Source organism: Alternaria viburni (genome assembly GCF_023758015.1).
Source record: "Alternaria viburni strain BMP 2772 chromosome Unknown scaffold_36, whole genome shotgun sequence".
NCBI lineage: Eukaryota > Fungi > Ascomycota > Dothideomycetes > Pleosporales > Pleosporaceae > Alternaria > Alternaria viburni.
In genome coordinates this window covers 136,932-160,851 of record NW_026055805.1, presented here as the reverse complement: position 1 = coordinate 160,851, position 23,920 = coordinate 136,932, and the positions used below count along the sequence as shown (strand labels likewise).

The 23,920-nt window shown below is 54.8% G+C and overlaps 8 protein-coding genes across 8 annotated transcripts; 4 read left to right on the top strand and 4 right to left on the bottom strand.

The window, feature by feature from the left end:
• Positions 1-38: 38 nt before the first annotated feature.
• Positions 39-799, bottom strand: J4E79_011060 (uncharacterized protein; the record flags this gene model as incomplete). Its single annotated transcript, XM_049359891.1, has 2 exons — positions 39-384; positions 459-799. 2 exons carry the CDS (start codon positions 797-799, stop codon positions 39-41), a joined length of 687 nt encoding a protein of 228 aa, XP_049205667.1.
• Positions 800-4,145: 3,346 nt separating this feature from the next.
• On the top strand, positions 4,146-5,573 carry J4E79_011059 (uncharacterized protein; the record flags this gene model as incomplete). Its single annotated transcript, XM_049359890.1, has 1 exon — positions 4,146-5,573. The coding sequence occupies one exon, from the start codon at positions 4,146-4,148 to the stop codon at positions 5,571-5,573; it is 1,428 nt and encodes a 475-aa protein (XP_049205666.1).
• Positions 5,574-6,776: 1,203 nt separating this feature from the next.
• J4E79_011058 (uncharacterized protein) lies at positions 6,777-9,961 on the bottom strand (the record flags this gene model as incomplete). Its single annotated transcript, XM_049359889.1, has 3 exons — positions 6,777-9,592; positions 9,690-9,833; positions 9,904-9,961. 3 exons carry the CDS (start codon positions 9,959-9,961, stop codon positions 6,777-6,779), a joined length of 3,018 nt encoding a protein of 1,005 aa, XP_049205665.1.
• Positions 9,962-10,870: 909 nt separating this feature from the next.
• J4E79_011057 (uncharacterized protein) lies at positions 10,871-13,840 on the top strand (the record flags this gene model as incomplete). Its single annotated transcript, XM_049359888.1, has 1 exon — positions 10,871-13,840. One exon carries the CDS (start codon positions 10,871-10,873, stop codon positions 13,838-13,840), a length of 2,970 nt encoding a protein of 989 aa, XP_049205664.1.
• Positions 13,841-15,784: 1,944 nt separating this feature from the next.
• Positions 15,785-16,638, bottom strand: J4E79_011056 (uncharacterized protein; the record flags this gene model as incomplete). The annotated part of the gene is made up of 2 exons (XM_049359887.1): positions 15,785-16,444; positions 16,501-16,638. The coding sequence occupies 2 exons, from the start codon at positions 16,636-16,638 to the stop codon at positions 15,785-15,787; spliced, it is 798 nt and encodes a 265-aa protein (XP_049205663.1).
• Positions 16,639-17,069: 431 nt separating this feature from the next.
• On the bottom strand, positions 17,070-17,747 carry J4E79_011055 (uncharacterized protein; the record flags this gene model as incomplete). Its single annotated transcript, XM_049359886.1, has 1 exon — positions 17,070-17,747. One exon carries the CDS (start codon positions 17,745-17,747, stop codon positions 17,070-17,072), a length of 678 nt encoding a protein of 225 aa, XP_049205662.1.
• Positions 17,748-20,660: 2,913 nt separating this feature from the next.
• Positions 20,661-21,282, top strand: J4E79_011054 (uncharacterized protein; the record flags this gene model as incomplete). The annotated part of the gene is made up of 2 exons (XM_049359885.1): positions 20,661-21,183; positions 21,248-21,282. The coding sequence occupies 2 exons, from the start codon at positions 20,661-20,663 to the stop codon at positions 21,280-21,282; spliced, it is 558 nt and encodes a 185-aa protein (XP_049205661.1).
• A 1,338-nt stretch (positions 21,283-22,620) lies between these two features.
• J4E79_011053 (uncharacterized protein) lies at positions 22,621-23,612 on the top strand (the record flags this gene model as incomplete). Its single annotated transcript, XM_049359884.1, has 2 exons — positions 22,621-23,517; positions 23,565-23,612. The coding sequence occupies 2 exons, from the start codon at positions 22,621-22,623 to the stop codon at positions 23,610-23,612; spliced, it is 945 nt and encodes a 314-aa protein (XP_049205660.1).
• Positions 23,613-23,920: the final 308 nt, after the last annotated feature.

The window sequence follows — 23,920 nt, the reverse complement described above, 5'->3', positions numbered from 1 at the left end:
CACTCCACCCAAACCACCTCATCACCCCATCTATCCACCTACTGTCTAACACACCCCGTCTTATCCGTCAACTCCTTCGGACAAGTAACCTCCTTAAAGCTCACACTCGGATTATCCGCATTCTTGAACCAATCGAACCGCCACTGGCAGCCCGGCTTCAGCTTCTCAGGGAAACCATCACACTCGGATCGCGACGAGATACCGCCGTACTGTTGGCCCCAGCCGTTGGGCGGGGCACCGAACTGCGCGGTACACGCGTTGAAGATGCCGACGCCGCCGCCCGGCATGGCGATGTCGAAGTGGTTGTCGCCGAGGTCGCCGCCGGTGTTTGTGGTTTGCACGATCATTTTCTTGCCGGAGACGGGGCCGGATGTGAATGTCATCCTGGAGGGCGTGGGTTGTTAGTTACAGATTCTTTATTCAAGGTTATTTGTTCGGAGTGGGTGAGGTAGACATACTCGTAGCAAGCACAGCACCAATCACTCTCGGTCTTTCCAGCCAGCTTTACAGCCGCGAATCCATATGCGAGATCGTCGTTGACGGCCCAGGGCGACTGGTCGGTGCACATGTATGCTTCGCCTCCTCCGCTTTCGCATCCGCTCTTTGCGTTTAGGTTCGTGAGCGGGTTGTCGTTCTTGTCGCAGGTGGCGATGGGTTTGTTGACGGGGGCTTTTCCTGCCCAGGCGCAGGAGCCTTTGCAGCAGTCCCAGTAGCGTGTTGTTTTGCCTGTGGATTGGGCGGAGACGGTGGCGAGGCCGGTGGTCAAGGCCAGGAGGGAGAGTTGCTTGATGGTTACCATGGTGGGCGGGCGGTTCTGAAGATCGTTTTTGGGGGAAGGGAGTTGGATTCGGTGAGCTTGTTGCGTTGAGCAGGCCTATTGGAAGAGACCAGTGAGGTTTATATATCCATATACGCCAAGTTACTTCTCCATCATCCATCCCAACACCCATGACGAAACATCATCTAGACTTACCATCTACCCCACAAAACGCCATCAACGCCTGTCCTAGCCACCTTCCCGTCCTCCCACACGGTACCAACCAGCCCTAAGAGCCCTTGCAACCGGTGGCACAAGGCCGCAGCCGAAATGATTTCTGGATCTCAAGAAACGCCCAGCACGTCAGCACCCACTGTTAGCGCTGCACACGTGTAAAAAACAAGAGCAAACATGCTTGCCCACAGTAATCATTTTCATCTATTGGAGTAAGCGGTCAAACTTGGCTTGCGGTGGTAGTGGGCAAAGAGGTGTACGACACATGGGTGCACTAGGACGCGAGGTTCATATATTGCGGCGCTATTGTCGGCTCCTTCTTACTCGCTGGTAAAGTGCCGGGACGTAATTCCCGGACCACCACGTTTAATGAGGCGTCCGGGAGTTTTGCTGGCTGGCTGGATGCTGGACACAGCGGGGTGCATATACGAGGTGTTTGATAAACATTCCGCGAAAAGCTTGATTTTGAAGGACGTTGCGGCTGAATGTACAGTTGCTGATGGTCGTACAAGGACGTCGTGAGGTCAGGAGTTGGAGAGCTGGAGAACAAAGGGCGGTTTAGCGCAGTTTCAGAATCATACCGATGTTCTTCCTAGCATGGAACATGGAAATGGCTAAGGGTCTTCGCGTGCTGCGAAGGATGGGGCGCTCATTGGTTGATTTATGCGATTTAATTTATTGCAGCGTCATTCTTCGGCTGCTCGGGATGTACATGAGGCTGATGATGAGAGGCGATGAAGTTGTGCTTGGAATGAGTGCTGCCGGAGCAAGCTCTTGAGCAGATTCTGCAAGCCACTCCACGTAGGAGGCGTTGGAGTCGGGATTTACAAGTGCTAATCGCAAAGCGTCACCGGAACCCTCGTGCAGAAATACTTGGGTGAGTACCACCACGGCCTTTGTCCATGTTCACATTTGTCGGTGTGACTAGTGATGAAAAATGCGTGGCGCCCCACTGTCTTGCGGCGGCTTGTCTACCGTCCAGCTAACGGCCTGCATGCATCTTGTATAGTTTCGCGCCGTTTTCCACAGTCCTGGTAACCGTCCTGATCTTTGGTGGGTGAAGTGTAAAGTGCCGAGCGACTGTTTTGGCGGGTTGGAGACACTGAGCTGTCGGAGATCGCTCCGGTGCCACTCATTCGTGGCCTGGTGTGCATTCCAATGGGTCCTTACCGAACTCATGAACTCAACTCAGATGACGGGCGTGTTGGCTTGTTCAACATGTCAGCTGGCGGCTGAAGCAGCACACTCCAACATCGCTCTTCAACGCTTTCAGCAATATGATGATTCTGGGACGGTGCAACCAGTTGTCTCTTACATCTCACCATGACCTTGTTGCACAAGTGAGTAGTGAGCCGTAGTTGTATATGTAAACTGCCGTTGAGCGTGCCCTTTCATGAGCGGCGGCCCTTCGCTGCATTTTGTGAAGCTTGACTTCATGATTCAGGCTGTAGACCAACGAGTAGAAGGTGAATCTCAGCAAAAAGACGCGAGAAGCGGAAAAAACAGCGTTGAAAATATCACACCAAAGAACGCCCTCCACCTCTCATGCCACCAAGGGTATTCGGAAACAATAAGGTCGAACCCGTGTGACCTGAGGACCCGGTCGAACATCAGCACCAACCCAACGACTCTTACAGTATGCTTGTTGATCAACAGAGCTCTACGTTTGCAGCAGTTCTCCATGCGCGCTCAGCATCACCGCTGACGATCTCTCCCTTCCACATATCGGTTGTACCATATCAGAGCCGTAATGCTCAGAACGAAGTAAAGTACATAACCGGCAGCGAGGGCCCACACTTGCCGTTGAGTAATCTCGGGATATTGGACAGCGATACCCGGCTGCTGCCGTTGGAAAAACTGTTGACTCATGGTAGAAGTTTGGTAGTGCAACGTTCCTTTTGGACTGGTTTGCCGTTGCTTCGCCGTTACTTGGGTCGTATTCGGGCGCTGAGCGTTGAGGAAGTTAGTATGCTTTTTTGAAAGACAAGGAGTAGTCGTGAGGTTAGCTTTTATACACAGTTGATACACGCAAGGCTATTGAATCAAAGAAGCAAGACTGGAAGGGGATGTTGTGAAGCCGACAAAGAAGAATGTGTGAAGACAGGCATTGAAACAAGACCCCTTCGTGGTTTGCTGCTGTTCCTTCGCGGACAGAAGAAAAACATTCATGCGCGTTGTTTGAACCACCGTCGCATCGGCAGGACTCTCGTATCACGACCCGAACTTTGTCGCGCATAATTTCTTTTCAGTGTTGAACGACTCCAAGCGGAGTAGCGTGAGTGGTGGACTTGACAGGAACGGCGGAAATGAGGTATCGTGAACTGCCCATGGGACGTCGAAGCATGGAATATCCCTCACAAAGATCAGGTGAGGGCACTCCGAGGGTACTCCTTTTGTCGACGCGCGTTCATTTGGATTGATGATGGTGATCAACGCCAGGATACAAACTTCCACAATGAGGCAGCAGGAAATGCCGATCCGAATCCGCGATGCCCGAACCAGCCACCTGAAACGGGCCATGACGTAGCGCTAGAAGCGGTAGGCGCAACGCCTCATGCCCCAGGTTACCAGCCCCTCGGCACCCATTACCACACCCAAAACTCTGCCACTGTGCAGCTTCACGCCCCCGTAAGCTCGTACGGCGCAGCCCCAGGGTAGCATTCGCAATGCTGCAAGGTCAGCGCCGTGCTTCATAACGCGCCATTATCATCATGCCCTGCTCACCGCGGTTTGTGGCGATCCTACTCGCACGGGAATGACACGCCGTGACAGGTCCGGCGCATTTGACGAATCCACACCGGGGGCATTGATCGCCAGGTCGCTTCGGCCACTTGCGCACACGGTCATGCCAAAAGGTTATGATCGCCATAGCCTACAAGTCGCTCAAGAGGAGCATGCCTCCTCCCTTGAACCTTCCTCTTCTTTCCTTATTCATACGAACTACACTCCGCTGCTACCTCGCTCCCCGCTTTGCCCAACCTCCGCCGGCATCCGATGGCTACGGCACCGCATCTCCACTCTCTATCAGAACACTAGCGAGATCCATACACACGTTCATTCTTCTTATTACTATACTGTCCTTTTCACCCACTACACTCTTTACTCAGACTATTCTCGGTTCAGCCCGGCGCTGCACCATCCTTACTAGATCGCCATGCCTAATCGCTCCTTCCTATGCCGACTAATCTTCTGCGCCGTATTCGCCGTATCCGTCCTTAATATCTTCACCAAGGCCACCCCGCCGCTCTTCCACGCCGCAAAGACCTCCGCGCATGACCACCCCCAGGAACTCTTTTGCCCGCAGTCCAAGCTCGCCGATGACGTCTTGGTCGTCCTGCGAACCGGGGCCACTGAATCACTCGAAAAGGTGCCGGTGCACCTCCGTACCACGTTACGTTGCGTCCCCCACTATGTTATACACTCGGACCTGGAAGAGGAGATAGACGGACACGTCGTCCACGATGTCCTCGAAGGAGTTAGCGAAGAGACGAAGAAGACGAATGACGACTTCAAGCTGTACCACCAACTACAAGAGCACGGAAGACGAGGCGTGAAACAAGAAGTTCTCACATCGCTATCCGGATCGTCGCAGGGTGACTACCTGCGAACCGACAACGATGGCTGGCAGCTCGACAAGTGGAAGTTTCTCCCCATGATCGACCAGGCACTCGAGGAGAAGCCAGACGCCAAATGGTATTTCTTCATGGAAGCCGACACCTACGTCAACTGGAACAACCTACTCGAATTCCTCAGCAACTTCGATGACAGCAAGTCCTACTACATCGGCAAGCACCTCTTCATCAACGAAGTCGAATTCGCCTACGGTGGCGCAGGCTTCGCCCTCTCTGCCCCCGCCGCACGTAAAGTCTCCGCCCAACGCTCCCCCCGCATCTCCGAGTACGAAGACTTTACCAAAACCCACTGGGTCGGCGACTGCGCTCTTGGCAAAGTCCTCGAAGACGTAAACATCCCCCTCCACCGCGCCTTCCCCCACTTCCAAGGCGACTCCCCCGCGACGCTCGATCCCGCGACTTCCAAAATCGACCGCGACCTCTGGTGCTACCCGGCTGTAACGTATCACCACGTTTCGCCCACCGAAATCCAAGAACTCTGGTCTTTCGAACAGGACTGGTACAACAGACACCCGATTCTGCTGCGCCACCGCGACATCTTCATGGAGCTCGTGCGCCCTAAGATCGGTCCTTCAGTCACAGCCTGGGACAACATGTCCGCAGACAAAGAATACAACGCCCACGACCACTCCGCCGTGGCCAACGAACTCGAGCGCAACGCCTGGAAATCTTTCGAACACTGCCGTACGCTGTGTGAGGAGCAGGATGATTGCATGCAATTCTCTTTCAACGAGGGCAGTTGCGCAATTTCCAATAGCTTCAAACTAGGCTACGCGAAGCCCGGTGCGCGTATACGGAGTGGCTGGATGCTTGATCGCGTGGACGATCTCTTCAGGAGTCTGGAAGAGCAGTGTGGACTCCGGGATTGGTTTGCACCAATGGAGAGTCCGAAGGAAAGGGAGAATAGTGAGTTGAAGATTAAGATGAGGAGGAAGAGGAGTGTGATGTGAGAGTCCCTCACTCAACAACAGCGATGGTCTTGCGTTACAGCAGCATCAGCATTGGCGTTTTTTCATGGTTTGGTGGTTTGCTTGCGCTTTTTTTGTGTGGTTTGATTTGTTTGGAATGCAGATGGAGATGATGATACCCCCCCAAGACACTCGCTTTAGATTCATAAGTTTCAGTACTATATACTACATCGTTGGATGGATGGATGGATGGACGGAAGGCTGCACTGCGCAGGACCTTAACTCAAGTAAAGAAGAACAAATAAACAAATGTTAAAACAATCTCGCAACTGCTCGTCCTTCGTCGGCCTTGTACTTGACGTGGGAACGTGATTGTCGTCGCTCTTGGCCTAAGTGCCGTCCTTCAAACTTCGAGCTCCTGTAATCGTTGCTAGCGGTAAACCGACTGCGTCTACTTGCCGGTCGTGATAAGAGATGGCGACGATGAAAATGCCATGCCTCTTTACTTGGTCGGTATGCGTAACACAGATGAAATGAAGTATTCTGCTATAGTAAAGGTAGCTTGACATGTACAGTTTCAACAACTCGTCAGTTCGCTGTGAGAGTGGGTATCTGTTCCGCCATATTCTTCTTGGACGACGTCGAAGCAAACCTCTGTTCTTGTAGGCTATGACACCTAGGCATTAAATGTCACGTATTGAAGCACCCCACAGTCATTCAAAGTCCAGAACTCAGTCTATCAATCGTACTATTACACATTGTCATCCCTCCATACAGGCACTAACTACATCTATCCGCGCTCGACAAAGACAAGTTACAAAGCCTCGCTTTTCGCTAGATCTCTCTTTCATCCCACCATCATAAAACACACAAGACAGTTCAGGTGAGGTAAGGTAAAGATTCTCATCATCGATAATGCTAAGATGCAGTATATGACGCACGCAAGGCTATATCGCAAATCCACCGATCAAAGCAGAACAGAGAGGGGTATGTTGTTGTAATGAAGGATGACTACCTAGACAGCCTTCAGGACGGTATATTGATGAGAAAAAGAAAAAGAAAAATGGTTGTGGGTTTCGCTATCGCTGGAAAGAACGCCTGACCCAAAGCCTCGCTGATGCAATTGCTATCGTTTCCGATGACAGCAATCCGTGGAGCGGGCGAGTATTAATGCATGTACTGAACTTGGTATCGAACGGGATGGTATCAGAAGAGATGGGAAGAGGAGACACAATGCTATGTCGACTACATCGCAATCGCCGTTGCGGTGCTATCGTGTTTGTGTTCCTCGGGACTCTCGGCATACGCCAACAGCGCCTTCGCGTCATCGAGGCCCGAGATCGCAAGACCCTTCTCGTCTTCTTCGTGAATGGTGCTTTCTTGGATGCTCTCTTTCGAGATTTCGCTCTTCCTTTCGGCATCTTCAATTCCGTCTTCGTCCATGAGGTTTGGTGGCCGTTGACGCATCGCGCGTGCCTTTTCCAGTGAGATGGTCTTTTGCTGGTAGGTGGTCGTAAAGGGAAGGGCTTCGTCTCGGTCGATTGTGGCTTTCATGAGCGCAGCCATCCAGAGTCGGCCTACGGCAAGGCTATCCACTGCGAAGTAGTGCACAATGGGCTTTGTGAATTGAACACCTTTCTGAAGCCCTGCACGAGGTGGCACAAGCTTGAAGATGAACATGCCTGAGACGTCTTCTTCCAGACCTGGAATACCTTTGGCGCTATCCGCAGATGCTGTTGTCTGTATGGTGGCATTTTGCGGGGATGTAGGTGAGTTGGCCGCACCTGTTAGAGACGCATGGAGGCCTGTCATCCTCTCGTTGTTCGCTGGTAGCACGCGATGCGATGAGATGTCGATGAGACCTTTCTCTTCGGTATCATTCTCCGTGTAGTAGTAGGCCAGGCGGCGGCCACGAAGCACGAATAGGCGCGTCTTCCATGTCGTCATAAGACTCGAAGACTTCTTCTTCATCCAGCCGCTATAGTCGCAGTTCTCCATGGCTTGTTGGGGAGTGATTTGCTGACGGCCCTTGAGATATGCACTAGTGCCATGCTTCTTGGCCTTTTTCTTTGCGTCCTTGGGCGTGGTCGAGCCAGCGGTAAACCGCCTGTTATTATCGGCCTTTTCAAGCTCGAAACTCTTCGACAGTGATGTGCCAGAGGGTGTGCTAGATCCCGTCCGCGAGGGTGACTGCATCGGTGAGTCCTTGTGTTGTGTGGTGGAAACATCCGCGGAGCTCAAATTCGCCTTCTCGCCGCCGGTTATCGCGTCTGATATCGCTCGAAGACCCCTAGATTGTGATCCCTTTTTACTGCTGAAGAACGAGCGCGTATGAGATGGTACAGCAGCTGGCGAAGGTGATGCACGACCTGTGCTTGAGGTCTCGCTACCTGCGACGTGGGGCGAATTCGCAATGGCGTCAATGCTGTGCGCATCATATGAGAGCTTGGTCACGGTTGGATGCGTTTCGCTTGCTGGCTTGAGAGGGCGCACAAAGTCGAATGCACTAGAGCTGCGCTCGCTTTTGGTGCTGGTACCGTAGTACTGTTTCGCGGCAGCGGAAATTGGACTCGCTGGCCGGAGAGCCGAATCTGCGCTGCCGATTCGGCTGTGTCGGCGACTGAAGGACGCGCGCTGTGCGCCTTCGGTCGTGTAACTAGCATTGCGTGAATGGCTCGCGGCGCTTTCTCTCTTGCGCAGAACGTTCCTGCTACTCTTGCGGTTGTCGACCTCGCCTCCGGAAAAGTAGCCGCGGTCAAGATCACCGGAGCCTAAGCCGGCCTCGCGGAAATCGAACGTAGTTCCGTTGGTACTTGAAGCATGATGGTGATGTGATGAGACCGGTCTGCCGATATCTTGTACGGACTTGGACAGCGATGTCGAACCCATGGTCCAGTTGCGGTCGAATGATGGCGTCTTCCTGTGTGCGTGGGCGGCCATGGGTGCAGATGTAGGCGGCTTCATTAAACTGGGCGTGCTAGGCGTGGGTGGTCCCTGCCCGTATTCGATAGAAGAGTGGCGTCTGCTGTGGTTCATACTTCGGACGGAAGCAGCGGAGGGTCGTCTAGGCGAACCGGGCGTAGGTGAGGCGGGCGTGTGCTGGATCAGTGGAGAGGTCGCGTCGATGGTAGACGATCGGCCGGCGGATGAGGCTGCACGTGGGATGTGCTGACGGCTGGTGTTGCCTCGGGATCCGATGCTTTCCCTGAGCGTCGGTATGCGAGGAAGGACCGCCCCAGTTGATGCAGCCCTGCTCCTTCCCATATCGGCTGGAAACTCGTCGGGGCTCTCTGAAGGCGGCAGGAGAAGGGTCGTCCTTGCAGCTTCGGCTTCCTTCGCGTTCTTGACCTCGGACTGCAAGGCGTTAATCTTCATCCACGTGCGCAGTCGCGGTCCCATGGGGCCCAGATTGAATTCCTGCATGAAGATGAAGTTGCGGTCCACGCCCAGCAGCGCCTCGCCATCGATTTCTTGGTCGCGGAACACATCGCAGTGCTTCTTCTCCACACCCGCGTCCTCGAGGTATTCGGCGACGCGCGCAGGCGACCATGTCTTGACCTCCTCCTCGGTGTGCCAGCTCTGCTCCTCCTCATCGGTCTCCTGCCCGTTGATGTATGACAGCCGGTGGTGGCTGCTGTATTCGCTTCCCGAGTCATTGGACCGTATCTCCTTGCCCACAGCGCTGTGGCGCGGCGTGCTCATGCCCGTGATGTGCTCGTCGATGACGCTCAGCGTTTCGTGCATGACGGGACTTCCTATCGTCTCGTCTTCTGGTGGCGCCTCCCCGCTCAACGTCATGCTGATGCTCCGCGGGCCATTTTGTATAGATGTTCGGCGAGCAACTTCTGGTCCCGACGCGATGTTCAGGGGCTCTGTGGGTGCCGACTTTAAAGGTGGAGGGGCGCTCGTGGAAGCTGGTGGCTGTGCGGCGGTGGTCGGCGGCTCAGAAATGGCCATGCCGGGCTGAGGCGATGGTTTTTCTGATTGCACGGACATTTGCGAGGGATTGCGCGAGAGCATGGTCGGAATGGGCGTTGGTTTGGGTGCTGGCCGTGTGTATACTGATATACATCAGCTGTGTTGCTCGCAAAAGGAAGCATGACGATCAGATAGATAGGGGATGTGCACTACTGTGCTGCCGTCGATAGCGCAACATACCTTCAGGAAACAGGCCGTTCTCTCCCGTCTCGGTGTTCTTGCCTAGAAACCAGCCATCGCCAAAGTCGTCGTCGCGCTCAATCAGCTCGATGCGGTCTCCGCGCCTCAGGCTCAGCTCGTCGGGACTGCGGGCGAGGAACTCGTCTGCAAGTGCTGTCAGCAGCTGTCGCTGGCATGTGCGACGCAGTGGCAGCACGGGTGAGGGGAAACATACGCACTACGACGAGGGTATCGCCAGGCCGGCAGCCCTCGGTGTGGGTTCGTTGCGCCATGCTTACAGCTGCTCTCCAAGACTGGGTCGGGTCGGGGGGCGTGTATGCGGGCAGTCTCCAGATCAGTACAGGTGGTTCATCCTCGTGGGAGTTCGCGCTATCGGCGGGCGAGGCGGGCGCAACAGTCGGACGTTTGGCAGACTATAAATGCTGGCTACCGAGCCACCGCTACCTGAAACAGCCTGACAGGTGCGCAATGAAACAAAGTGGCGATGTTGTTTGGAGCGAGGGGGGAGGTATATTGCTTGATCCCGTCGTCGTGCGGCTGCCGGGGGTGTCGTGTCTATACTTGGGTGGTGGGACAGAGAGGCATGAAGCTAGCGATGCGCATCCTTGGAAGCAGTAGGCGACCTAGCCTGCATGCGATATGAATTACGTCGGTTGGCAAAACCACGGACGCACCGGGCGCTCCAAAGCAAATCTCGACTAGGCGCTGCGCCTATTGGCAGAGTGGGTTTGTACGGCAGCGGGCAGCCCTGGAGCGGTTCTGACTTGGCCGCTGACGATTTGCCGTCCACCTGGCGTCCAGAGCCCCGGCGGCGCCCATGGCCTTGGCCCAAAGCGACCTGGCATGTTCGCGAAACATCGCTGTCCGTGCGCCATGCCATCGGGTGTCGTGAGGGCTCACTGCCATCGCGACGTCGACGTTCACCTCACCCCGTCGCGCCTTCTCTCACGTGTCTCGCGGCAGCCTGGACAGCGAAAACTCCTTCTCCCTCCACATCCACATTCGGCACCCGCGACCCGCCGCGCCTACCATGCACTGAGTCGCTCACAATCTCCCTGCGCGACATGAACTCCCCACATTCCAACTCGCCCATGTCCAGCACTCGAAGGCGACCAGCGCGTAACTCCAAGCGAATATACACAACATAACAAAGCGGCATGTACCACACCGGGAGTCACGCCATGACCCCAGGAGTGCCAGACGATGCGACAGCCCAGACGCTCAACTATGCGCTGGGCAACCTTGGGGGCCGACAGAAGAGCTGGATGACGCCGCTGCCCTCCAGCGCGCCTGCCCAGCCGCCCATCGTTCCTGCCGAACTCACACAAAACCCACTACCCTTCACCGTGCGCGGTCGCGGAAGGCCTCGCAAGCAGCCCAGGTTTACTGTTCCCTCCTCCACACACGCACCCGCAGAGAACCTGATCACGCGCCCGACCGTCGAGACCGAGCCGCAGCCACTATCGAACTCGACGTCTCCCCAGCTCCCAAATGTCGTCGCCCACCAGAACAGCGCCAACCACGGGCATTCGGCAGCCCGCGTGCTTCCGTCGCCCACGCCAAGCGAGGAGACATCGCGCTGTCCGCCTCCAGCACCCCACGAGACTGCTCCTGCAAAAAGAATCAATGAAGGATATGCGCAACAAATGGACAAGCGGAGGCGCAGTGAGGCTTATGCAGGGCCGGTAGCAAACCCGACGAATCCTCCGCCGGACCTTCCGCGTCGACCGTCCGGCCACTACTCACAGATCGGCAGTCCTATGCTGGGTCAGATGGGTCAGACCGTTAATCGCAGCCCGTCGCTCGGCATGATGGCATCGCCACAACTGCCCCAGGGCATGCTATTCCAGGATCCGCGCCTCAGTAGAACACCTCCTCAGCCATACTCGCCCTACGGGCTGCCACAAGCAGTCTCGCAAGACCCAGTATCCCGGCCTGTATCTCGCTCCGTACAGTCTGATAACACGCCTACAACCCCCTTGGCTCCTGATTTCATGAGCCAGGGCTGGTATACAAAGAAAGACTGTCTGCAGATCTTAGGGCAATTCCAGGCATCAGCACCCCCAATATCGCCTGCCTCTCAGGACAGGAAACGCTTTCTTGTGCTGCAGAACGCTGTTGAGCTGTCAGACTGGCCCTATCTTACTATGCATCAATGTTACTGTCTGATGACCCACGCCCCTCACATGCTGCCGCCGGGGTTGAAGTCGTTGCCAGGTTTACAACAAGCGCAGAGGATATTGCACGATGTTCTTGATGCAAACCACATACTATCGCCTAGTTATCTTCACTTCTTCTCCCATTTCCCATACCCGATGCAGCAAATTGCAGCCATGTGGCCGGCCACATTCGAGTACCAAGCACAGCTTTTCAGACAGTTTGTTGACCAATCGCCCAACTACAACCAACTGAAGGCGATATGCGAGCACCGTCGATTCCCGCCCCTCGTCCGAGAACTTGTTGTCGAACTCCGCGTTCATTCTCTCACTTTCCAGCGTCTGCTCTTCACCGCTTTTCTGCGGTGCATTTGCCGTGCGGTGGTCTCGAATCCTAATGTCAAACCCTTGCTTGCAAAGTTCGAGAACGACATAGTTGGTGTCTTCGAGCAGAATCAAAACTACCACTACTCACGGCATGCTTCTTCAGCTACGGAGACGCCTGAGCAGAGCCAACAATTAAAACACGACGAGGAACGAATTTGGGGCTCTAACCTGAGAGCGCTAGTCGAGGCATTCGAGGCTAACCTTCGCAAGAACGGCGCTTCATTGGCTGATCATACGTACGGCGCTCCCCAACCTCAGCAACAGGTACAGACCCACCAGGCCCCTCCATCGCAACCGCAGCAAGTGCAAGCCCAGCCCCAACCACAACGAGTACAAACCAGCTCGCCCGCTGTTCCGCCTTTCAATCACCCCCAACAAATGCCACCGCGCACGACTAGATCGGTTGACCAGGGTTCGGCACAAGCTGCTATACAGCAGTCGCGTGGGCCTGGTCGTCCTCCCACACGCCCTGCCCAATCTACAGGGGTGGCGCCGCCTCCACGTGGGGGGCCCTTGCTTCCTGCTGCTGGCTGGCAACAACCACAACAGCGTGTACCCAATCCAGCACGCTTTGGACTACACCAAGCTCATCTCAGAAGTCCTGTTCTTCGTGCGCAATCCAAATCCTCGCCGCTGTACACATTTTGTCAAAACTTCCTCAAACCCCCAACGCGGTTGTCCTCGCCAGGCCGCGCCATTGAGAAATGGACAATCACTCTGACACCTTATGATATGCAGAGGATTGGAAAGACTATTCCAGATCAAATGGGTGGACCTGGTACTGTGAACATCAACGAGACCACGAAATTTGCTCGTTTACGTTGCGTCAAATGGCCGGAGCCTGAGTGGACGGAGGAACGCTGGGCTGTCGCCGATACGTCTTGGATACCTCACTCGTATTACACGCTCAACGACACCCCTCTCGAACCGCGGAAGAAGATCCACTATGGAAAAGACATGCCCATCGACCTCACGGGCCTGCTGAAAGAAGGCGAGAACGTTTTGGAAATTGCCGTCATGGCTCGGTCCGGCGAGAAATCTCATCTCAACTACATGCTCGCCATCGAGGCCATGGTCGTCTCATCCCACGAGTCCATCGTAAAACACTGTCTAAACCAGAGCCGCGTCCCCGCAGACAAAGTCCTGCAAGGCATCAAAAACAAACTCTCCGCCGTCGACGACGACGAAATCAGCGTCGTCGAAAGCACCCTCACCATCGGCCTCTTCGACCCCTTCAGCCAAGCCAAAATGTGCGACATCCCCGTCCGCAGCAAAGCCTGTCCGCACAACGATTGCTTCGACCTAGAAACGTTCCTCCAATCCCGGCCGCGCAAGGGCGACGCGTCCGTAGCCGATCAGTGGAAATGCCCCATTTGCAAATCTGACGCCCGGCCACAGATGCTTTTCGTCGACGGCTTCATGGAGGAGGTCAAGAAGCAGCTCGAGGCCCATGGACGGGCAAATACGCGCCATATCATTGTGAGGCAGGATGGAAAGTGGATACCCAAAGCTGAAGTCAGAGAGGGTGTTTCGAGCGCCACGCCTGAACCTGTTGCTGCGCGTCGGTCCGTTCCGGCTGAGGTTGAGATTATCGATCTTAGTGACTGATGTGTGAGCCTGTTCTGGTGGCGAGTGTACTTTTCTGTTTAACACGCATGTACGTATTTGGTCATGAACAAAAGTGGGCGTTTTCAAGCGTGGCATGGCATGGTAATGGAGTTTGTGGAGGTTATACCCCTGATTTTCTTTTTCGGTTCGTCATGTATGTAATGAGGGGCCTGATTATTTCATGTCTGAGGTGCGGTTAGGTGGGGGATTTCTTGTAGTTGATGTAGGATTGCAAAAGTGTAGATTTAATAATACGTGGTAGTGTCAACAATCAACTTTGTCCTAATCTTTGGTTGCTCGTATAGTGCGTTCGTGTCTACTGTGCTTATGATATATGCGTTGTCCAACATCTCACGTGTCACATGAAATACACAGGGATAGCCTGTACCTCAAGCATTAAATTCGATTCTATAGCTTGGTGCGAGTGTACAAGAGGATTGACATCAAATACACATCCCCACAACCATCAAAAGACTATCCCGAAAGCTCATCGCTCGATATCACCCCCTCTCCTCGCATACACCAACGTATGGGGTCAGCGCTGCGTGAAGTTTGGAACTTGCACTCCTCTGAAGTCTCTGTGAGGCCCCCTAAGGAATGCAAATTCCAAAATCCAAACCCCGCTGATCCCATACGCTGGTGCCGTACCTGTTCATCCCCCAGAAGACAGTGTAGACGCTTTAGCACACAGCCAGAATGATAAAACCGCTAGTCAAACTAACCCCACGTCTGATAAACACCATGCCTCAGTCACATGATCCACTTGTTCCACTTCGCACACGTGCACGATGTGGAAGAAGTGGATCATGTGACTAGGGCGTGATGGGGGTCAGTGTAGAGCAGATTAGGCAGGGTGGGATCGTGTTGACTACCGTTCGCCCCGTGTTTAGCCGCCTCACAGTCCCCAATCGGGCTACGAGGGTCGAAAGAACGATGAAGACAGTCGTATTGCTTCATGGAGTGTAGTGTATGAAGCAATGTGGCTCGCCGACACCGTGGTCGAATCCTTCGCAACGGCCTGTGAAGGTTACGTCGAGGAATCAGAAAGCGGCGGTAAGAGCGTTCGGCGCTTGTCGGAAGTGTCTGGTCGGAGTGCTGGATGAAGTGGATACGGTGCATGTGCGTAACCCCCGTTATGATAGACGTGGGCGTCGGAGTCGCTGAGTTGTCATCTGGCTGCTGAGTGGTTGGGTACTCTACTGCGACTCATGCTGCACGCATGCATAATGGAGTTTATCTGTCGGAATGGTGATGGGGTTTCAACGGCCATTCGCATGGAGGATTTTTGCAAATGGTGGCTAAGGCAATGAATGAGAATGCTGAGCGACTGCTCGGTACGCCAGTCCATACAGGAACGTTATAGCACCTTCTGAAGCGCGTCAGACACGACGACTACACGCCTAGTACGCGCACCCTCTTCGAACACAGATCCCTATCGTTGTAGATTGTCCCAGCCTTAAATCGATCCGCGGTCGTGCTACCTAGATAGTATAACAACCGAGGATCGACTTAAGGCCGGAACCATCACATCTAAATCAGGAGTCTGGTCGAGAGCTCGAGCGTGTGAGTTCAAAGCGATGCGTCCTCATAACGGCGGTCGGCATGAGAGTTTGCCGGAGCTTTGGTTCGTTCGCTTTCGTTTCGATGGGGAATGTGTGCTGGAGGTTGAGAGAAAGTACGATCCAGCGCGATGTGCTTTGCTCGAGGAGTGAGGCGTGGGTATGTGTTGTATCATCGTTCCGATTATGGGTCTCCTACGCTTGATCACTGCCGTGAAGCGCGCTTTCAGTCAATCTCGTCGCTGAGCTCGGCGCGAGCCGTCTCACGGGATTGTGCGTAGACAGTCTTTTCGAAGCTGTCGGCTGGGACCACGTCTCCATATCTGTGTCACCCGGAACACGACCATTCCAGTTCGTCGCCCTACCGGCGCTGTTATATCCATCTTCACCCCCTCCCCCTCCTCTCCTCAAACCCTCTCTCATTCTCCCCACCCTCCACAATCCCCCTGAGACTCGGCATCCTCTTCTCCACATACTCGTTCATCACCCTGAGCACTCTTGCAGGCGTGCGATACGCATTCGGCGGCCTCTTGCTCACATCGCTCAGCCCCACATGCGGCACGCTCTTTTCCAAATCCACCTGCGCCATGCTCTTCATCGGGTGGAATTGCTTCCAGTAGGGTTGGCGTTCGATGAAATCGGGGTGTACGGCGCGGGAGCGGTCGACGGTTACTTGGAACCATTTTGTGGATTTCTTCTGCGAGGAGGCGTGGGGCGGGGGGTCGAAGGGGAGGGGTTTGGATGGCGGTTTTGGGGCGGGGGAGGTGCCGGTGGTGCCGGTGGGGGTGGGTAGGGTGCGGTTCAGGAGTTGTGAGGGGCGGAGGATCTCGTCGATACCGTCTTTCTGAGGGGTTTGCTGGATGGGCGTGTCGTCTTCGTCTTCTTCGGCGGCCTGGATTTGGGCGTCGGCGTCGGCGTCGGTGTCGCTGGTTATGAGCTTCTCGAGGGCGAAGCGGAGGGGTGAGGCGTCGAGTGCGCTCTGGGCGGCGGCTTCGTCACGGTAGATGGCGAGGGCGACATTGTCGGCGGGATTCTGGTATTCGTACTGTGCGTGGTGTGAGTGGCCGTCTGGAATCAGTAAACGTATTGGTAAAGACGTACCCGAAGATACTTGAAGGTGCTGATTTCGCCGAAGCGTTGGAGGACGCGGAATATCTCGCGGCTCTCGGATAAATTAGCGGGACGTGGCACGATGCGCAAGTGGATGGAGCGCGGTGCCAGCGCCCGGCGGACAGACATGGCGGGTGTTGTGGTCGTGGTAGTAGGTGGGACAGATGCGGCACAAATTTACGAACTTACGATCAACAGCCATGTGGGTCACCAATTTACCAATGCTCAGGTTCGCGGAACATGCAGCAACGCGGGAAAGGAACGCTGTGCTGGGTCATGCGGAGAATTCACGATAAGAGAGCATAGTGGGAGTGTGTTCCATGTTGATGATGGTTCTGATTATGTAGTATGTGGGTGTAACGACAGCGCTCAGCTTGTCGCACCCTATAACGCCACGCTCAACCCTAAGGGAGCTCTTCCACCCGATGGTAATATAATAATACATCTCCAGGCCCTGTCCAAAATTGCCTTGTTTCCAGCAAGATCAAGTGGTATAATGCGCCCGTAGTGACACCCCAAACGCCGTTCGCTATGCATGTAACCAAATTCGACTGATAGTACTATGATGACCGCCTCTTCGATACGCCGTTGCCCTTGGACCGCTTGCGCATGCGCACAGGTCGGGTGACGCGGACGCAGCTGTCGCGCCTTTCGTGGGCTTTCCACACTGGCATGCTGGCGAGCGACTCGATGCCTGACGCAGGCACATCGTAGTCCATGTCGACGCCCTCGTCGTCTCCAGAGTTGCCAGGTGCGCATGTTGATGTCGAAGATGTAGAGGATGTTCGTGAAGACGACTCGCTGACGGTGCACTGCTTCTCCTCCTCGATCATCTTGACCAGCTTGGAGAGATCGCGAGCATGCGATGAGCTGCACTGCATGCGCGAGCTCTGTTGGCGTTGCATCCTGAGAACGGAAGCTGCGATGCGCGAGTAGGTGGGTCGCGCCTGCTGTTCTTGCTTTGTGGAAGGCGCGCACTCGTCATCGTCGCTCTCTGGTGTAAGAGGACCGGCAGGATAGCAGCGGACAGTCGTGTCGATGCGGAGGCTTTGCTGGTTGAGTTGCACGGCGAGGTCGCCCATAGTGCATGGTGGAGTGGGAGGGCGATTTGGCGCGTAATGCGGGTCCATCGCCTGTGACGTGGGCGAGACGTTCATAGCTGCCCGCTCAGCTTCGTAGGCGGAGTAGTCAGGTGACGGCGCCGGGTCGAAGGAGAAGTCGCGGAACATGGTGGCCATTGTGATGATGTTGTGAGGACGAAATGGACGGCCGGGGTAGGTATGTTATCAACGTCGTGACAGAGAGCTAGAGACGCAAATGACGGCGGCGAAGGATGCTATAAGGCGCTGCCCATTGCGTTCCGCGGCTTGGGGGCGTGGGACTAAGGCGAGACTAGGACGCCGGGGCCAGGTTTACCATGCTTCTGGCTAGCAGCCACTGGGCACTTGCCGTTGGCGCTGCACTCCTCATTCCTCAACCGCTCCACTCGAGTAGGATTGCAATCCCGGCCTAGCTCCCAATGCTTCATCTCTATTCCCTGGCGATACTCCTCTCCTATCGCGCGCAACATGTCGATGCGGACACTATGGCATTTGCTGCAAATTGACGGCGGCGGTCATGCGCCCCCAAACTGCCGCACTTTCATCGTCACTCCCGGCTTACTACATGACGGCAGCAGTCAGGGCTGAGTGAGGGCAGCTGGACGCGAGGATCAAGGGCTGCCTTCTGGAAGCCTGCAAGGACTCCCTCACAGCCCAAAAGCCCGCGGCACCTCTCATTCGTCGATGCCGACAATGCGGAATCTGGAGAAGCGATCGGCGCCCATCGACTGGCTGCGGAGTTTTCTAGCAAAGCCAACAGGTGCGCAGTCTGCTGCGTCTAGTCCTCGATCCAGAAGGAGAGGCAGAAGCTCCTCAGAAGCCGGTTCAAGACGGTGGATCTCAACCACGTCCCGGAAACCGCCAGTGTCAAGCTGCAGTGCGAGCTATCCTTATTCCCACGCCCAGTGTCGCTAGAGCTGCTCACTATCGCCGCTGGCGCTCCCCATCACACGGATCGGCACTGCTTAGCAGCTGAAGCTGTAGGGAACTCCCGGCACATCACACATGACCCTTCAAAATCCCACGCACCCAACTCTGAAGTTTGAACACTGGGTCATCCACACGTTTGGTGAAACCACGCGCCGCGAGATGCCACGTCCCATCGTCCCCCCTAGCAACTCGCGGCGGCTTTTTCTCTTGTTCTCTCCTATCCAAACCTCCCTTTTCTTATTTCCTATATCCAATATCCCGAACCGTCGAGTCGACTACGCTAACAAGCCTTGGGTAGCATCCGCTCCGACGTTACATGTGAAGTTTTCTTTAATTTCGGTCCTTCGACCATGGATGGCTTTCGCCACCCTGTGGATCCGCCCCGGATGCTGACCGCGACCCCTGATAGTTCCATTGGGGATCAGGGTGCTCTCCCGTCAGACGTGGCTGACTTTGCATGAAGCCACAGTTTGAGGTACCCGAAGGTCTGGGGCGACACGTCTGTGATTCGTCAACGTTGGACTAACAACCCGACAGCGGAACTCGTTTTAGGCCTTCACCGGAATGAGCCTACCTGTTTGAGCTGTAACCTCCAATCTCCCTCTGCTCCTGAATCTTGGATCCACTCCGCCTTCCCCGTTAGCATCAGTCCCTGCGTCGCTCAATGCAGCGAATCATGGACACCGGATCTAGAGTTCTGTCTTACTATACTTCGCGACCTTCTTCGTTTCTATCGCGCTATCGCTATCGCACTATCACGCTGAAGACGACGGCAAGTCGCGCTGCCCGAGCTGAAGTCAACCCAGCTCGCTACTCACACTCACTGAGCTCGACATCGTCTTATCTAGTCAGGGTCGCAAATGAGCATGTCGATCTCGAACGCCAACTTCGCGAAACCACCAAACAGCTGTCTCGACCAGCTAAAGCTACTTACGAATCACGGGTGCCTACTCAACTGCTGTCGCAATGAGAAGCACAGTAATCTACTCGGGGATCGACGTGAATCGTCTTCCAACTACTCTCTCCTCGAAACCTCACTGCATCGAGTCGGCGTCACCGATGCACACCGTAGCTGGGGGCTGAATAATCTCATCGTAAGTGGTCTACAGCTACTGCTCTGGTGCCTCATGAGGCCAAAGACGTGGGGTCTGTATGCTTGCGGCATCGATTTGCTCGCACGCATGCGTAGAGGTGCGTCGCAAATGCACCAATGGTGAGTGCCATCGTACGCTCCTCAGCTCTCTCGGTCTCCCCGTCGACTAGCCGTCGTGGGGGCTGAAGACACTATGTCTCTTGAACGTACTCAGAATTCACACCGCACTGTCTGACCCCATCACCAAGTCTCATTGCATACTATGCTCGCGCGGAATGTACGTCGGGCATCCCGACGGTGTTCACCAGTCAATGCGCCCTTTCCTGCTCTTCATGCTACAAATTATGAGGTAGTGAACACCTCACGTTCCCAGGTCCGGCTACAAACAGCAAAGCGTTAAGCGCAAATTCAGCCTCGTCCTCGAGAGGACTCCTGCCTAACTATGCGGGGTCTCATCGTTCGAAGGCGAGGACAGTATGCGCGTGCAGAACTGCGACTACCGTCTTCTTCGCGCAAGTCCAATGATACTTTCTTTGAATGTAATGTACCGGCACAAGTGTTCATGCGCGCATTGTAGCGTATACGGCACCCAAAAGATCCCAAACAACAACTACAACACATGTTCGGTTCGACCATCCCGCAGAGATTTTGCTGACAATCAATGTGCTCGTGCTAGACTTCAGTGGGCAACGATTTCGTTTGCAACTTGTGCAACCATCCTATGATTTGCAGGATACGAAAATTCATCAAAAGATTGGTACCAAAGTCAGCGATCCTTGGTTGTCAGGACTGACTCCCACCAAACCACACGCTATGATTGCAAATACTCAGCATGCGCGAGGTACAAAGCCTTTGTATTTGGTATCGATGCAAAGCGTCCAGAGTTACCCGCGATGGGACCCATTCCGCCGGAGCAGAAATACTGGATGAAGTAATATAAAATTGCAAAGGAAGGATGAAGACATTTTCTACTTTCGCCTTCTTACATCTTAACATTATCTTCTCACAAGAGCCAGAAGCCAAACACGATGTCTCCCTCCAAATTCAGCAAGATGTGGTTCAAGACACGATCTGGCAAACGCCATGCGCCTGAAGAAGAACCGGTTACTCCCGAGCCTCCTTGCACGTCTGGTTGCACGGAACCCACCCTACTAGTAGAACAGCACATCCGTTGGCTTCACAGCACACACTTTGGAAAACCCAATGAAGAGATGGCAGCCAGGGTACGCCGTCTCAATGACTTGATCAGCGACTGGAAGGAGCGTCTCAACGCGAAAGACTTGCGAAAGACTCTATCTGAAGAGGAGATGACAGGCCTCTTGAACGACCTATCGGAGACGTTCTTCGACGCGGAACTTGTTCCTCCTCAACCCTCATTCCAAGTCCAGTTTGACTGGGTAGACGATCACGACAAGAACAAATGGAAGATTCTTGGGGTGACGATACAAAAAAGCTACGGCTGCCTGATCGAACTAGATCCTAACGTCACCGAACCACTGAACCACTGTGTTTTTCCAAAAGTCTTTGACAAACGAAGGCAGGGTCGCCTTGGTACGCTCCTCCATGAGCTCTGCCACGCTTTCTTCTGCAGACATATCTGTGAAAACTGCCACAGCAGGGTCAGTCATGGCGCGGCCTGGCAGCAATTAGCCCTAGAGTTAGAGCATGTCAGCTCCAATTTGTTGGGGATACGCATGGAATTGGATCGATGCATCAGCCTCATTTACGATGAAGAGAAACTTGGCATAAAGTCAAGAGGGCGTTTGGATTGGGACGAGTTCAACCTCGCTGATACTGTTCTTGGACGCATAGCATTCAAGAAGCCTTACCTACTCCACCCTAAAACGGTCAAGATGTGTCGGGTGATTAGATCTCGTTCGGTGCTAGAATGATCGGCCTACCGGCGCGGAACTACACCTCGATCCCAAGGCCACTGCACAGCAGAACACAGCGTGCGTCATCGCCAGCCCCTCCCGCGCAACAACGATCGGTGCCAGAACCTGGGAACGCAGCCGCCTGACGACAGCAACAACAATAAAAGAGACTCTGACACCACAAGACGACGCAGAAGAAACCGGATATAACCCTGAAGAAGCGTCATTCGGCTGACTCGAAGAAAGAGTTGACGCACGACCGGGTGTACGTGCGCAACGTTTCACAGAACAGGGGTCGGATAAGCGGAAGCGGAACCTAGAAAAGACCCTGATAACATAACGTCTGTCATGCATGCACACTCCACACTGCGCCACGTGGCGTGCAAGAAATGAACAGCCACACCTGGGTGGGTGGGGGAGGCGGAGGGGAGGAGGAGGGGAGGTGGTGGAGGTCTTATAGGCTTCGCGCTCAAACTCAAAGTCTTATTAAGAGGGACTTTGGATGTGTACGTTGGTAGTTGGTGAAGGTCTCGCACACTATCCGCCTAAGACACGATTTACTGGAGTCTCCCCCCGGCCGAAAATGCACACTCCACAATGCGCCACGTGGCGTGCAAGAAATGAGCCACACCCCCCGTTCCAACATCGGACCGTTGTCTTTGTGCAACTTCCGTCAACCCAGGGCAGGATTTCCGAGATGCCCGTTCTCATTCACGAAACGCGCGTACCGGCGATAAGCTGCGGCCCCAAACATAGCCTCGACACACCTGTACTCGCAGAACAAGTGTCCGTTATGTCTTGGATTCCGATTCCCCAAACCTGCCTGGCATCGTATCGGCATCACCTGCCACAACGAACCCTCGTCCCGATCCTCAGACGACCCTAACCGTCTGTGCGCAGCATGCCTCGCAATCGCGACCCCTGCTGTGCATCCGAATCCTTCAATCTTACTACCCTTACCGCCTCACTGTTCGGTTAGGGCACCATGTCCCCAAAACGGCTGTCACGTCTTTCCCATGGGCCGAATCTCGGATTTGGGTTACTCTTTTCTTTTCTTTCAATCATGTCGAATTTATAGCCCTGTACATTAGCTCATTAATATTACGTCTACCCCATGGGGAATCCGCCAGTTCTGGAAACGCACGATGCAAGCAATCTTGCAAAGAAGACGAAGAAGTCGGAAAAGAAGAGAAGACGACTCCATCCCATCCGGCGCATCGCGAAGTTCATTCTTGGCGATGGAGAAAAACATCAGAGGAAACAGAACGACGCCCGACGTCTCGGCGACCAGCTAGAAGAAGGGAAAACGTGCCACGGCGCGTCAAGATGGCACAATCTCCTCCCCTTCCTCGAACCGCTCTTTGCTCTGGACCCAAAACTAGCCTTCATTGAAGACCGCATTCTGGGCCGCAACCCAACGATATCCCACACCGATGACTACGCTCCCATATCAACCACGCCGCCCAAATCCCTCGCCGAACTCCAAGCCCACGTCCAAGAAGCAGACCTTCCATGTACGTGCGACGAATGCGCGCCGAAACTCTACAAAATCTCCACCTTGGCCTCCCACGGCGCCCTCCGCGACCGTCGCAACAAACACACCTCGAAGAACCACCACCGCAAAACGCCCTCCTTCTCCTCCGAAAAGGTGCCCAAACCCACCAGTCCAGCGCCCTCATTAACCCTCCGCTTCCACGGAACCTACGAATCCATGTCTCTAGTCCGCCACCACATCTCCTGGCTCGACGCAACATACCTGCACCCGTCCGCGCGTCCCACGCCCTCCGTCCTCCACCTGCGCAGTCTACTCTCCTATTGGTACCCACATCTCACATCTTCCGACCTACGCTCCACGCTCTCCGCCCGCCAAGTAACAACGCTCTTCGCACATCTAAACCGCGTATTCTTCGCCGGAAACGTCCCCACGCACAACGACGTGCTAAGCGCCGGATTCAGCTACCTAGACTCGCGCCAGCGCGATTGTTTCGGAAAGAGTTTCTACAACCCTGTTGTAGGCACGCAGGTTCTCCTTCACCCTATGCTGTATCGTGGATACAGGCCGTTGGATACACCGACGCAGACGCAGCAAGCGCGGATGAAGTCTAGGCTAGGGACGCTCCTGCATGAAATGATTCATGCGTTTCTGAAGGCGTATACGTGTCGGAGTTGTCCTATGTGGGCGGCTTGTATAGGCGAGAGGGGGCATGGGAGGGCGTGGCAGGTGTTGGCGAGGAAGGTGGAACAGGTTGCGGGGGTTGTGGTGGGTGGGAATGTGGATTTGGGGAGGTGGCAGAGTGCGTTGAGTGAGTGTGAGGGGGGTGGACTGCCGAGTGTGCATGATTTGGAGGTTTGGGGGATGGGCGGAAGTGGTGGTGGGGAGAAGGGGTGTTGTTGATAGAGATGTGTTTGAGTGG